This window comes from Scyliorhinus canicula, chromosome 24 (assembly GCF_902713615.1).
Source record: "Scyliorhinus canicula chromosome 24, sScyCan1.1, whole genome shotgun sequence".
Classification (NCBI taxonomy): domain Eukaryota; kingdom Metazoa; phylum Chordata; class Chondrichthyes; order Carcharhiniformes; family Scyliorhinidae; genus Scyliorhinus; species Scyliorhinus canicula.
In genome coordinates, this window is record NC_052169.1 from 20,496,644 (window position 1) to 20,511,497 (window position 14,854).

The following is a 14,854-nucleotide window of genomic DNA, read 5'->3' on the forward strand; positions in this document are numbered from 1 at the left end:
CACTTGAAATCAGATCATTTGAGTGGTAATCTGATTGAGGTGTTTAAAATGTTCGGAACATGAAAATGGGAGAGGAGTAAGCCTTGCGGTCCCTCGAGCATGCGCAGATCGTGACTGATTTTTGACCTCAATGCCACTTACCCAACCTACCCCTATATTCCTTTTTCCTAGAATCCAGAAATCTATCAATGTCAGTCTGGAATATACTCACTGACAGCACGCAGCCCTCTGGGGTAGAGAATTTTAAAGATTCACAACGATTTGAGTGAAGAAATTCTTCCCCATCTCAGTCTTAAACCATTGGCCCCGCATGCCGAGTGTAGGCCTCTCTAGTTCTAGACTCGCCAGCTAGGGGAAAACAAACTCAGCATCCACCCTGTCAAACCCTCTCCAGAGCTAATATTTTTCAATGCAAACGCCTCTCATTCTTTATAACTCGGGAGAGCACAGGCCATTTCTACTCCATAGGATTAGATATGAATGAAGCACACTTGAGACGTAATAAAATTAGAGCTGTGTGTGATGTTTGGGTCTAAAGTTTATCTTTTTGTGTCAGGATATTTTAGTTAAAAACAAGTGCTTTATAAAGAACTGTCAGTCGGGTGTGCTGGAGGCGAAGTCCCTGGTGTGTTTTTCTTTTGTGTAGAAAATAATAAAAGGGTCTTTCCTGTTTTGGCAGGTAGTTCAGAAGCGGCTTGTTTGTGCTTGTATTCTTAATTGTTTATAAGTGACGAGAGACTTCACTGGGCAATTTAGATGTGAAGTTCGGATTTACTTTCTCCTTTTGCCCCCTGCCTTTCTCTTTGTCTCTTCAGCTGTGAAGACAGATGCAAAAGTTCAAAGTCTCTGCCATTTCCTTGTTTCCCATTATTAATTTCCTAGTTTCCCATTATTAATTTCCTAGTCTCGCCCTGTTAAGGAACTAATGCTCACTTTCGCTTTCCTCTACTTGTAGAAGCTTTCATTGTCTGTCCTTCTATTTGTTATTAATTTTCTGTCCTATTCCATGATCTAATTGACAGCAGAAGTGCTGAATGGCTTGTTCCCGTTCCTAACGCCCATAATGGGTTAGTGACTGGTGTCTTAATGCTGAAAATTGAGCTGTGTGCAGAAGGCTCTAGTTAATTCCGTTGCACATAGATGGGCTGTACTTTGGATTTTCAGTTCAGCGCGTCGCACACGTTCAGGCTGCAATATTTCTGACGCACAACACATGGGAGCTGGATTGGGTTTCACTGTTTAGGATCTGATGAGTGACCTGCAAGGGGGTATCAACTATTACAAACTCTGACGTTATTGTTGTATCAGGATTAGGATTCCTATCCTCTGACTACTTCCAGTTTGCAATTCACGCACTTTGGATCATGTGTAATTTCAGCATTAGAATCAAAACAACCAGCTAATGTTGTACCTGGAACCATTCCAGGCTAGTTTGGCCCTTAACCTGCAGTTGTACTTCTTTTAAAAGAAGATTTTGCTTCTGCCCATTAAAATATAATCCTGCATGAAGGTGTTATTGCAGTCTTATTATTTTTGTTGCCCTTTTAATTCAATTTTAACAAAGGAAAATATGAACTTAGTATGTTGTGCCACATAGCATTTCCTTGCCAAATGAGTGAAGCAAAATTTGCTCACAGACCTAACGTTGCACTGTAACCAGTCACTCACAGACTGCGCATGGCACTTTTATTTAGGTTCTACTCCTTTAAAAAAAAACTCCACACCTTGTTGCACTTCCTTTGTCCCAGGAACCACCCTTTGGTGTTTTGGTGCAGTGGGTCTCCCCCGAAAAGTGGAGGTTAAAAATCTGATGTCTGGCGTTGCTTTTCAAAAGTCCCGTAGCAGTTTTTTTTTCCAGGTAGAAATGGAAAACTTCATTGACTGCATTTCAAAAAAAAAGAAGCCACGATCCTTACGATTGTATTTTTTGGCACAGCTCGACGTCGTCTTGGAAACGAACCTAGCAACGATCCGTGTCCTGGAGACTGTACAGAAGAAGCTGTCACGAATGTCAGCGGAGGACCAAGCTAAATTCCGTCTGGATAACACCCTAGGTGGCACTTCAGAAGTCATTCACCGTAAGGCCATTCAGAGGATATACGCAGATAAGGCTGCGGACATACTTGACGGCCTGAAAAAGAACCCTGCAGTAGCTGTTCCCATTGTGCTGAAAAGGTAGTTTCAATCTGGCAGTGTGTTAGAAAAGTGGTTTAAATGTACAATATATTGAAATCCAGATACTACTGTTCTGATATACCTACATTGTATATATTTGACACTGTAGTGATAAGATAATTAATAAGATTAAATGAGAGCTGTTATCTTTGCAACAATTTTCATAGTGCATTGAAAGAAGTTTGAGTTTGTCAATGCATAAATACCGCGAGCCCAAAACGTTGATGGGTTTGTATCCTCTGCTTTTGCAATGCAGGCGCTACACCCAACTAGAGTGAATGGGTTAACATGTGAAAATACCAATCACCAGCATGTCCTGCAAGCATATTGTTTGCTGATGTTTGCCATCAGTAAGAGTTAAGTTAAAGGGTATTCTTAGTTACACAGAGCTACTGTTTGCAAGTGAGTCTTTTGTAACTGAGGTGACTAGCCCCAGCTGAGGAAGTAGCAGGGGGGATTCTGTATTTCACAGAATGGTTACAGCCCAGGAGGCCATTCAGCCTGTCGTGTCTGTGCTGGCTCTACATGGGAGCAAGTGACTGTGTGCCACACCGCCACCTGCTCCCTGTAGCCCTGCACTGTCTTCCTTTTGAGATGACAATCCAATTCCCTTTTGAATGCCTCGTTGGCCCTTCTTCCACCAGCCTGGCAGGTAGTGCATTCCAGATCCTAACCACTCACTGTGTGAAAATATTTCTCCTCGTGTCTCCATTGTTTCTTTCGCCAATTACCTTAAATCTATGCTCACTTGTTTCACAGAATTCACAGTGCAGAAGGAGGCCATTCGGCCCATCGAGTCTGCACTGGCTCTTGGAAAGAGCACCCTACTCAAGCATAGTGGTCAAAAAACCTATTGTCATTTCTCGTTCAGACTCGCACATAAAGAATGGTAGCTTGGGTTGTTAGTGCCCTTGGCACCAGTGCCAATAGCCATCGTCTTCAGCAGAGAGGGGGAAAGCAGTAAAGGAAATTTGAAGGGGCTAATCATAGACTACAGGACACAGATTCTGAAACCTTTTTGACATTCAACACTGAATCCCCACTATTAACTTGCTGTGGGGGGATAACAACACACTGGGTGTAGCTACAGTACACTGGGTGTAGTAGAGGTTCAAGAAGGTGGCTCACCAGCACCTTCCTGAGGGCAATTAGGGATGGGAAAGAAATGCTTGCTTGACACTACTGCTCACATGCTACGAGTAACAGATAAATTGTGAACTTGACAAAGATAAAGTATGGCATTAGAATGAATTGTTGTAACTCTAATCTGCAGTTTCGTCTATCCTTTTTCCTTCAATTTGATCCGCCTTTCCAAACAGGAGGTCAGCAAAATGCTGCCACAAGGGCCACTCTGACGATGGCTGCTGGGAATTGTTTGGCAATGCACAAGGGTGACTTTCTCCGGGTTTATCCATGTCCCTCTGATAGCAGTTTTGTGACTGCGGACTGGTTTCTGGAGGTTCATGAATATATTAATTTTTCGGTTCCAACATGGTGCAGCATCACCCTCTCCCATCATTTCAGCAAAGTTGCTTTTTAACTTGCCCCTCTTGTTCTCTTTGCTGCTGTCTCATTCACTGAGTGAATTGTAACGTGGAATTCTTCATTAAAATTTTTCCTTGGTCTTTCCTCTTCAGATTAAAAGCAAAGGAGGAGGAATGGCGAGAAGCACAAAGAGGTTTCAATAAGATTTGGAGAGAACAGAACGAGAAGTACTACCTGAAGTCTCTTGATCATCAGGGAATCAACTTCAAACAGAACGACACCAAAATCCTGCGCTCCAAAAGCTTGCTGAATGAGATAGAGAGCATATATGATGAGGTATATTGCGCACTTGGAACTGGTGTTGGTTTGTTGTGGGAGGGGTGGAAGGTGTCTAGTGATTTCCAACCAGTGACTTTGAAGTGCAGTGGGAAAGATCCACTGCTGGTGGTGAGGAGGGCTGTCTCAGAATTTTTGGTGACCACTGTTTTGACCTCAATTTTCCTCATTGCTTTGATTGCTGGATTGATGATCATTCGCTGAGAAGAGTGACCCATTGTGGGTGGCACGGTAGCACAGTGGTTAGCACAGTTACCTCACAGATCCAAGGACCCAGGTTCGATTCCCGACTTGGGTCAACATCTGTGGAGTCGCCACGTTCTCCCCGTGTCTGCGTGGGTTTCCACCGGGTGCTCCGGTTTCCTCCCACAGTCCAGTGATGTGCAGATTAGGTGGATTGGCCATGCTAAATTGCCCTTAGTCTCCAAAAAGGTTAGGTGGGGTTACTAGGGTGGAGGCGTAGGCTTAAGTGGGGTGCAGACTTGATGGGCCGAATGGCTGCCTCCTGCACTGTAAATTCTATGATTTTTGTTTGGTGATACCCAAGCTTACTCAAAGATTGCGATTAGTTTGCTGGGAGTTTCTCGTATATTGCCCAAAGATTGCTGCCGAAAAGTGCTCATCAGTTGGAGCTGGAATTGACAGAGTAGGATGGGGGGGGGGGGGGGGAAGAGGCACAGGGAACTTTCAGCAGGGGGAGCCAAACCTGGTCTAACCAGAGCTCTGTATAGCTGTAACAAAACTTCTTCCACATTTGTATTCCAGTCCTCTAGCTATAAAGGCCAGCATTTCATTAATTAGCCTTCATCATTATTTGCTGTAACTGTTCATGACATTTTAGTGCCCCTGTCTCTTTGGATACGATCTATAATTTTAGTTCCGAATGTGAATACCTCAGATTTACCTACATTTCCACAAGTTTGCCTATTTGTTGAATCGTTTAATTGTAGTTTAATGCTTCCATTTACACTGCTTACAATTTTTGTGTCATTGGAAAACTTGGCAATGTGGTTTTCCAACCTATCATCTTAAATTGTTGACAAATACAGCCAATAGTTGAGGCCGCAGCTCAGACCCTTGCACGTCACCAGTAGTTGCATCCTACCAATTAGAATAAATGCCCATCACCCTGACTGTCTCCTACCCTTCAGCCAGTTTCCTAACCAGCCGAGTATTGGGCTTCAGTTGCATAAGTTTAAACTTTAGCTACAGTCTCTTAAGAGTGGCATTTTAAGTTTTCAGGTTCTTAGTCTGCACTGGCTGATATGGTGGAACATTAGGGCCCTTGCCTTTCATGCCTTCTGTTCCTTAAACGTTTCTTAATTAGACCATATGCTAGAGGGAGCTACTACCTGAGACTTATAGGCAGTTGATCTCTGAAATTGCCTAGCCACTAACTTTTCTGCAGTTCCTGCCAGATACTTTAACTTGTGTTTCTGTGTCCTGTTGCTATCGTCCATTAGTGTTTACGAAGTGTGTCCGTCACAAACATCGGAGTTTGGCATAATTCTCATTTCTGGTTAGTGGTGGGTGTTTTTGCATCATTGATTCTGATTCATTACATGCAGAAAGGGGCCTCACGGTAGCATGGTGGTTAGCATCAATGCTTCACAGCTCCAGGGTCCCAGGTTCGATTCCCGGCTGGGTCACTGTCTGTGTGGAGTCTGCACGTCCTCCCTGTGTGTGCGTGGGGTTCCTCCGGGTGCTCCGGTTTCCTCCCACAGTCCAAAGATGTGCGGGTTAGGTGGATTGGCCATGCTAAATTGCCCGTAGTGTAAGGTTAATGGGGGGATTGTTGGGTTACGGGTATACGGGTTACGTGGGTTTAAGTAGGGTGATCATTGCTCGGCACAACATCGAGGGCCGAAGGGCCTGTTCTGTGCTGTACTGTTCTATGTTCTAAAGAAAATGCACCCTGTATTGACTTTGCAAGTGCACAGTGCGATAGGAGTCTCCATCTACAGTTTCAGTTTGGAGTACTATCAATAAATGCTGGCCTAACCAACAACAGCCTAAATGAATTTTTAAAAAGTGAGATTTAATTGTTTGTTTTGCAGATAGACAAAGATCATTGATGCTGTTAAAAAATAAACTCAAATCAAACTCCTCTTTGTTGGCAATTTGAAAATAATTGAGTTCAGAAATGTTTTTATGTCTTCGAAAACGGCATCCATTTGAATATCTGTATGGGTCAGCCGTGGCACTGTCGATAGCGCACTCACCTCTGAAGCATTAGAATCATAGAATTTACATTGCAGAAGGAGGCCATTCGGCCCATTGGGTCTGCACCAGCCCTTGGAAAGAATACCCTACCCCTCCACCCTATCCCCGTAACCCAGTAACCCCACCTAACCTTTTGGACACTAAGGGGCAATTTAGCATGGCCAATCCACCTAGCCTGCACATCTTTGGACTGTGGGAGGAAACCGGAGCACCCAGAGGATCAGAAAGTTGTGGGTTGAATCCCCCCATTCCAGCAACTTGACCACATAATGCTAGGCTGACACTCCACTGAGAGACTGCTGCACGTTGGAGATGCTATCCTTTGAGTAAGATTTTAGACCTCCCAGACAGATGTGATCACATGTCATTATTTTTAAGAGAAGCACGGGAGTTTCATTACTAGCATCACTAAAAACACATGATCTGATCATTATCGTACTGTTATTTGTGGGCTCTTGTGCACAAAATGCCTGCCACATTTTCCTACATTACAGCAGTGACCACACTTCAGAAGTACTTACTGGCGTTTTAGGACATCCTAAGGAAGTAAAAGCAAGTATATAAATGCAAGTCTTTATTGATCCAACACCTTAACACAACAAAATTGGAAACACATACAATAAATATCAACTCTTTTAACTACTTATAAAAAGGCGTTTTACAGGGCAACTCGGTGGCACAGTGCTACCTCACCCCGCCAAGGTCCCAGGTTCGATCCCGGCTCTGGGTCACTGTCCGTGTGGAGTTTGCACATTCTCCCCGTGTCTGTGTGGGTTTTGCCCCCACAGCCCAAAGACGTGCAGGATAGGTGGATTGGCCACGCTAAAGTGCCCCTTAATGGGGAAAAAATGAATTGGGCACTTTTAAAATTTATTTTAAAAAAAATAAAAAGTGTTTATTGTGCTTTAATTAATTTGTGTCTAATCTTTCCTGTTCTGTTTATTTGCGGCTTTTTAGCGACAAGAACAGGCGTCTGAAGATCACACGCATGTCACATCGGGTTCTCATTTAACCTTTGTTTACGAGGACAAGCAGATCATGGAGGACGCAGCCTCTCTCATTATCCATCATGTGAAGCGACAGGCAGGGATACAGAAGGATGATAAATACAAAATCAAACAGATAATTTATCACTTCATCCCTGATCTGTTGTTTGCTCAGCGTGGCGAGCTTTCAGACGTAGAGGACGAGAAAGAGGACGACGATGATGAGGAGATGGACATTGACGAGAGCACGGGGGCAACCAAAAAGCACAATGGCATCGGCAGTAGCCCTTCCAAGCCAAAACTGATGTTCAGTAACACAGGAGCACAGAAGCTGCGAGGCTTGGACGATGTGTACAACCTGTTCTTTGTGAACAATAACTGGTACATTTTCATCCGGCTTCACCAGATCCTGTGCTCGCGACTCCTGAAGATCTACAACCAAGCCGAGAAGCAGATTGAAGAGGAATGCAGAGAGAGGGAACGAGAGATGCTGACAGGAAAACGGGACAAAAATGACAGTCCCGCTATTCAGCTCCGACTGAAGGAACCGAGTAAGTACACAAAGGAAACTTTCCGTATTGGGAAATAATAAATAGTCACTTTATTTTCCCGCCATTAACACACTGAATATGATGGTCAGACAGAATCTTTATAATGTATTTTGTATTACTGAGAAGAAGCTGAAACGTTTCGCTGTGCACTCATCGGGACAAATGGAAGAATGCCAAATTTCAAATGATCACAACAATTTATACTACAGGAGAAAAGGCTGCTAATTGGTTGACAAATCGACTAGCAATGTTGCTCCCTGGCAATGCTTCAGCCAATCAGTTGACTTGCCAACAGGAGAAATTTCCGCAAACTTAATTTTTTTTTAAATCACTTGATGATAGGCCAATAAAGGTTTATTTCTTCACGTATTGAACAGTGCAGTTTGTTAACTTGCCCCAGTAATCAGAAAAGACTTCACATCTATTGTGTTGGAAAGCCTTTAATGGTTTTGTGTCGATGAACTGAGAGAGTTTACATAAAATCACGCAGAGCATTCAGAGCGAGGCCATTCGACCCAACGGATCCTGGCGGTGTTTATGCTCCGTATGAGCCTAAATTTGTAATGGTGGTGCTGACTCTAACAGTTCAGAACATATTTGGAGCTGACGAATCTCCTAATGCACAGATTGCTCCGACTGTAGGTGTATTGGCTCACAGCCTGTATGAAATCTGATGTAGTAATTGTGATCCGCAGTAAACTGCAGCTCAGTTTGAATATTATTTGGTATATTTCTTTTCTTACTCTGGTGCATGGATATTTAATACTGTGGTAGCACTTCTGGTAATGTGATAGGGGAATGTCTCCCAGCAGTATGTGTAAAAGCTAACACGGTCTAGGACAGTAAACAGCAAATTGTACCGAGGAGGAGAACCTGCTCGTGTCCATGGTGGGCCTCCTCACCTCTTCAGTCAAAAGGTTCAAGCCCACAGCTTCAGATTCGAGCACATAATTCAAGCTGTGACTCAAATGCAGTGGCGAATCCATTGTTGAAGGCAACATCCTCCAGATAAGGCACTGCACTGTTCTGGCACCAAGAGCGACCAATAAAATAAAAGAGGGAGACTGACTAGTTTTGTTGTTATGATTATAATCCTATAAAACAATTAATGTCGACCTCTGTCTTCTCAACTTCGCATTCTATTTCGAGCTCATCACTCGGGAAGAACATACAACTTAAATAATGTGGCAATGCTGTGAAAGAGCTTTCAGATTAACCAAGAGATACCTGGAACCGCTATTAATAAAAGCTGAAACATTAGGGGTGTGGGGCTTGCAGGGGTTACGGCTACTCAATCTCAAGAGGAAACCCAGGATGTCTCAGTACAGCTAGGATCATTATAACCATGTGATATTTTACTCGTGCTACATTTCCGAGCAAGTTTATCTCCCTTAGGATGACCGTAATCATTTACTGTGATCTCTAATTGAAGTAGAAAAATAATTCTGTTAGCTTTTGGATAGAATCCTACAACACAGAAGGAAGCTATTCGGCCCGTTTAGCCTGTGCTAGCTCTTCAGTTAGTCCCATTTCCCCTGTTCTTGGTCCAGAAAATCTTGCGTATAAATCCAATTACCTTTTGAATACAACACAAGAAATAGGAACAGGAGTAGACGTATTGCCCAGTAAGCCTGCTCCGCCACTCAATACAATCATGGCTGATCTTGGACTTCAACTCTGACCCCTCCCCGGTGTTTTGGATTCCACGACCAATGGAAACAATCTCTCAGCTTCCACCTTGGAGTTTTCAATCAGTTCGCCCCTCAGTCTTTTAAACGCCAGAGAATATTGGCTCAATTAGGGTCAGCCTCCCATCATAGTGCAACCCCTACATCCCAGGGACCAATCTATTGAACCTTTGCTGCACCACCTCCAATGCAAATCTATCCTTAATGTGGAGACCAAAGGGGCACACGGTATTCCAGATCACCCAAACCTGGTATAATTGTAGCAAGACTTCTTTATTCTTGTAATTCAATCCCTCTGCAATAAATGCCAACATGTCATTAGCCTTCTGAATTGCTTGCTGCACCTGTATGCTAACTTTCTGCATTCCTTGCAGACAAGCACACTCAAGTATCCTTGAGACAAGTTTCTCACCTTTTAAAAATCTATTCTGCCTTTTTTATTGTGACTATTGAATATTTACTGTTGAACTGTTAACACCACCTTTTCAGACGGTGCATTCCAGATCACATTTCAAATTTTGTTATACACAAGTGTCTACATCTGATGTCATGAGCGGGGCTTTGTGTGAATGTGAGAAAGGGGATATTTTAGCTGTGGCAGTAGAAGTGAGAGACTTTGCTTTGTGTATGTGTGAGATCTGTTTATTTTGGGCTCCTGCCTTTATCAGTCATGGCATAGATTATAAGAGTGAGGAGGTTATGTTGGAGCTGCACAAAGCTTTGGCTGGGCCACAGCTGGAATACTTTTTTTAAAATTTAAAGTACCCAATTATTATTAGTTTTTTTCCAATTAAGGGCAATTTAGCGTAGCCAATCCACCTACCGTGCGCATGTTTGGGTTGTGGGGGTGAAAGCCATGCAGACACGGGGAAAATGGGCAAACTCCTCACAGACAGTGACCCGGGTCCTCAGCGGCGTGAGGCAGCAGTGCTAACCACTGCGCCACCGTGCAGCCCTAGGCAGCTGGAGTACTGTGTGCAGTTCTGGTCCCCTCACTAGAGAAAAGGTGTGATTGCGCTGGAGAGGGTGCAGAGGTATTTTACCAGCATGATGCCTGGGATGGAGCATTTGAGCTATGAAGAGAGACAGGATAGGCTTCAGGTGTCTTTACAGCAGAGAAGGGGAGAGGAGGCTGATTGAGGTGTCTAAGATTATGAGCGGGTATGGACAGGGTGAATAAGAAACAGCTGTTCCACTCATAAGGGTCAATAATGGGGGGCATCATTTTAAGGTGAGGGGCAGGAGGTTTAGAGAGTATTTTAGGAAAGATTCAGAGGGTGATGGGAGTCTGGGTGCGCGGCCTGGAAGGGTAGTTGAGGCAGGAAATCCTCACAGTCTTTAAAAAGTACTTGGATGAACACTTGGATAACATTCAAGGCAATGGGCCAAGAGCTGGGAAGTGGGATTAGTGTAGATTACTAAATTTTTATTTTTTATTTTTATTTTATGTCGTTTTATCGGTGCAGACACAATGGGCCGAAAGGCCTCTTCTCAACTGTATGGTTCTATGAAGCTGGTGCTTTGGGCCTATGGGCAATGTGTGATGAGAATTGCTTTACAAGTGCAAGGTTTGATGGGTATAACCTGTTGTTTTATCAAATTTCAGTGGATATTGATGTGGAAGACTATTACCCAGCTTTCCTTGATATGGTGCGGAACCTTCTGGATGGCAACATGGACTCCTCCCAGTATGAGGACACACTTCGGGAAATGTTTACTATTCATGCATTCATCGCTTTTACAATGGATAAACTCATCCAGAGTATAGTCAGGCAGGTAAGATGTGGTCACCCAGGACTCTTACCATTCTTCCCGATGCCTTGATCGAAATTTCACCTGGTCAGATGTTTCTATCCCCTCCAGTCCCTTCCCAAATAAAATATCCTGGTGTGGCTATTGGGAGAATCGTACAAACTAAATGTGTGAAAAATGTAGCAGTTGATTGCTTTTTTTCAGAAGGACCATGTATTTGAAGCAACAAGTTACACTTGCAGAACCCCTATAATGTTACAAAGTGACCCAAGGAACTTCACAGAGCTGATTGGACACAAAGCAGAAATTGGGTGAGGTGGGAATGGATTGACTGGTCTTGAAAAGGTTTTGAGATTTAGGAGATGTGGCAAGGCACATGTAGGAAGAAAATTCCTAAGTGCGGTGCTATGATGGTTTACAGCTGCAATGCCAGTGTTGGGGCAGAGGGAGGAGAGGTGTACTGTGCTGAAGTTTAGAAGGTTTGAGTTGGGGACACAGTGTCTGGAAGAGACTAGGTGGAGGCAAGTTACAAAAGGACCTGGAAAGGAATTCTGAACTCGATGCTTTAGGGAGTATATGCGATGGATGAATGGGGTCGTGACCCTAATTAGCGTTTGCAATGAATGATGTCTACTATTCTTGAGGAGCCGGCACAAGATGTGGCTAACAGCTGTGGAAAATGTCAAAAATTAAGAAATAGGGGTGTCTCTCAAGTGTTTTAACAGTGATCCTTCCTAGTGGATGCAGGGTAAGAACTTGACTCCAGGAAAGAAGAGAGAATGAGATAAAGTGTTACCTTGGACATTCGCGAGGAATCAGTGAGCAAGTAACAGTGTCTAAGAATTGAAATGTCTGAAGAACAGGAGAAAAATTAAGAATTGGAGGGAGAATTGGGGAATGATCCTGTAAAGTTGACTTTGTTAGATTGAGTGGGTTACATTTCTCAATTACTTTGTGAATTATATTCTCAACATGCTGAAGGAACCATTCTTAGTGCTGCTTGACAGCGCAGCCAATAATCCAGCAGACAACAACCAATTCAATCGCTCTGAGCTTTTGTAACCACATTAATATTTTCTTAGTTGTCTCTACACAGAAATAAGAGTCTCTATTAATTGAACTAGGTTGTTGGTTGCATTGCTGAGCAGGACTTTGGAAAGGATGGATGGATGGCCTCTCACTTTCCCTCTGTAAACTTGAGGTCATCTAAAACTTTGCTGCCCACATCCCGATTCATACCAAACGTTGTTCACCATTCGCCCCAGTGCTCACTGACCCATTTTGACCCCTGTTTAAACTGATTTTAAAATGCTCGTCCGGCCCCACAACCCTCTTGAGGTATCTGCACTCACCTAATTCCGATACCTTGAGCATCCTCGCTCCACCCTTGTTGTACGTGCCTTCAGTTGCCTGGGCTCTAAGATCTAGAATTCCCCCCCTTGCACTTACCCGCCTGCCAACCTCACTTTTCTTTCACCAAACTTTTTAAGTCATCTGCCTTAATATCTCCTTAACGTGGTTCAGTGTCATTTTGTTTTAATGCCTCTGTGACTTGGAATATTTTATTACGTTAAAGGTGCTCAATAAATAAAAGTTATTATTGTCGTTTTGTACCACCTGGAGAGTTTATTTGAATTGCCCCGTAATTATAACATTTTATGGTAACATTTTATTGTCCGTAGTATTTTCTTATAACAATATTTTTTAAGTGATTGCATTTAAGACAAAGATGAGGAGGAATTTATTCTCTCAGAGTAGTGGATCTGCTGAATTCTTTATCGCAGAGGGCTATAGAGGCTGTGTCATTAAGTATGCTCAAGGCTGAGACTGGCAGATTTTTAATCAGTAAGAGAATAAAACTTTATATGGATGCGGCGGTAAAAACGGAGGTGAGGATTATCACATCGTTCATGATCTCATTGAATGGCGGAGCAGACTCGATGGGCCGAATAGCCTATTTCTACTCCTTGTGCCACGATGTCTACATTTAATGCCAGTCACTTTATTAGCTGTTCTCTAGTGAACTGCTTGACTAGCACTGAGATTAGGAAGGTTGCTCGCCTCGCCATTAAATTTCCAACACAATCTCAAATCCAAAGAGCTACTGAAATCACAAACCTGCTTTTCGTGTTTTTGTTTTTATTACAGCTGCAGCACATTGTGAGCGATGAAATCTGTATTCAGGTGACCGATCTATACCTAGCAGAAAGTAACAACTGTGCCACCGGAGGTTCTCTGGCAACTATTTCCTCCCGAGCTGTTATCGAAAGCAACTACCAGCGCAAGGCCGAACAGCTCATGTCAGATGAGAACTGTTTTAAGGTAAGCGAGTGTTCAGATACTGATTCATAATTGGCACATACCCTGTTTGGATGATGTTTCAGGGAGGTATACGCAGAAGACAAAAGTGGTGTAATATGATTTCACTTTTACTCATCAACTGTTGAAGTAAAGATGCAGATTTATCAAATGGTTGGATTCTGTCATAACACATGTGTTGCTTTGATTCTTTTGAATGAAGTTCAGTATTGCAGTAGTAACATTGAAACAATGCCCAGTGCCACATAGAAACCCTACATTGCAGAAGGAGACCATTTGGCCCATCGAGTGTGCACCGACCCTCCAAAGCAGCACCCTACTCCCCCCAGCCTTATGTTACCTAACCTTTTGGACACTAAGGGGCGATTTAACATGGTCAATCCATCTAACCTGCACATCTTTGGACTGTGGGAGGATACCAACGCAGACACGGGGAGAAGGTGCAAACTCCACACATGTGACTCAAGGTTGGAATTGAACCTGGGTCCCTGGCGCTATGAGGCAGCAGTGCTAATCACTGTACCATCATGCCGCCCCTGTCCAAATGTGTTCTGAATTTGGTCTTTTGTTTGGAGCCCAGTGTAAGTGGTGACTTCAAGTCTTGAGGGGAAAACAACTCAGTAAATCCTGTGTGCCAGTTGGACTTGTCCGACGGTGATTCCAGAGAGAGAAATGTAATGTAATGGAATGGGGAATATTAAAAGCGTATTGTACAATTGTAACAATTCATATAAATTTCAAACATTAGCAACTTCAAAAGCATTTCATACATTTGGCATTTGAAATGTATATTTGAGGAAATTCACTCCACATGCACGTGTGCAGTACAATCCTTGTTGTTGATGAGGATTAAACTGTAAATTGGCAGGCTTATCTACAAGTCTAACATTCTTCCACTCCCAACTCCCTTCTCTTGAAACAATAGAACTTTGCTGCACACAAGGAGCCCATGTAGCCTGTTATATTCCTATTGATTACCTGATTGGGCATTCAGGCTACATTTAGAGACAGGATGTGGTTTTGCTCTGTGAAATATAAATAAAGGGCAGAACTGTTAAAAGAAGCCAAGGGGAATAAAGAGCGGCTCCTCAGAGTCTTGAACTGCGTTGTTCTTGTACCCAATCAGGCCCTAATGCCAGATATATAAGGGTGAAATGCAGTGTATCAGTGTGACAATTGGAATACAAGTACACCTTCAATTGGCCTACCATTTTGTCCCAATGTTTCCATGCTTTTAATGCACCGGGCTTGAAAATGTGATGACTTCTAATTTTCTTTTTTGTTTATTGGTAATGATCTTAAATAAATGCCCATTACTCATGGACTCATCCACCAGCAG

The 14,854-nt window shown here is 43.2% G+C and overlaps 1 protein-coding gene across 1 annotated transcript in view; it reads left to right on the forward strand.

The window, feature by feature from the left end:
• Positions 1-14,854, forward strand: part of sin3aa (SIN3 transcription regulator family member Aa) — a 79,876-nt gene that overhangs the window by 37,342 nt on the left and 27,680 nt on the right. The window contains 5 exon segments of the mRNA XM_038784079.1: positions 1,937-2,175; positions 3,813-3,996; positions 7,177-7,756; positions 11,051-11,220; positions 13,345-13,518. Coding sequence (XP_038640007.1) covers positions 1,937-2,175; positions 3,813-3,996; positions 7,177-7,756; positions 11,051-11,220; positions 13,345-13,518 — 1,347 coding nt within the window.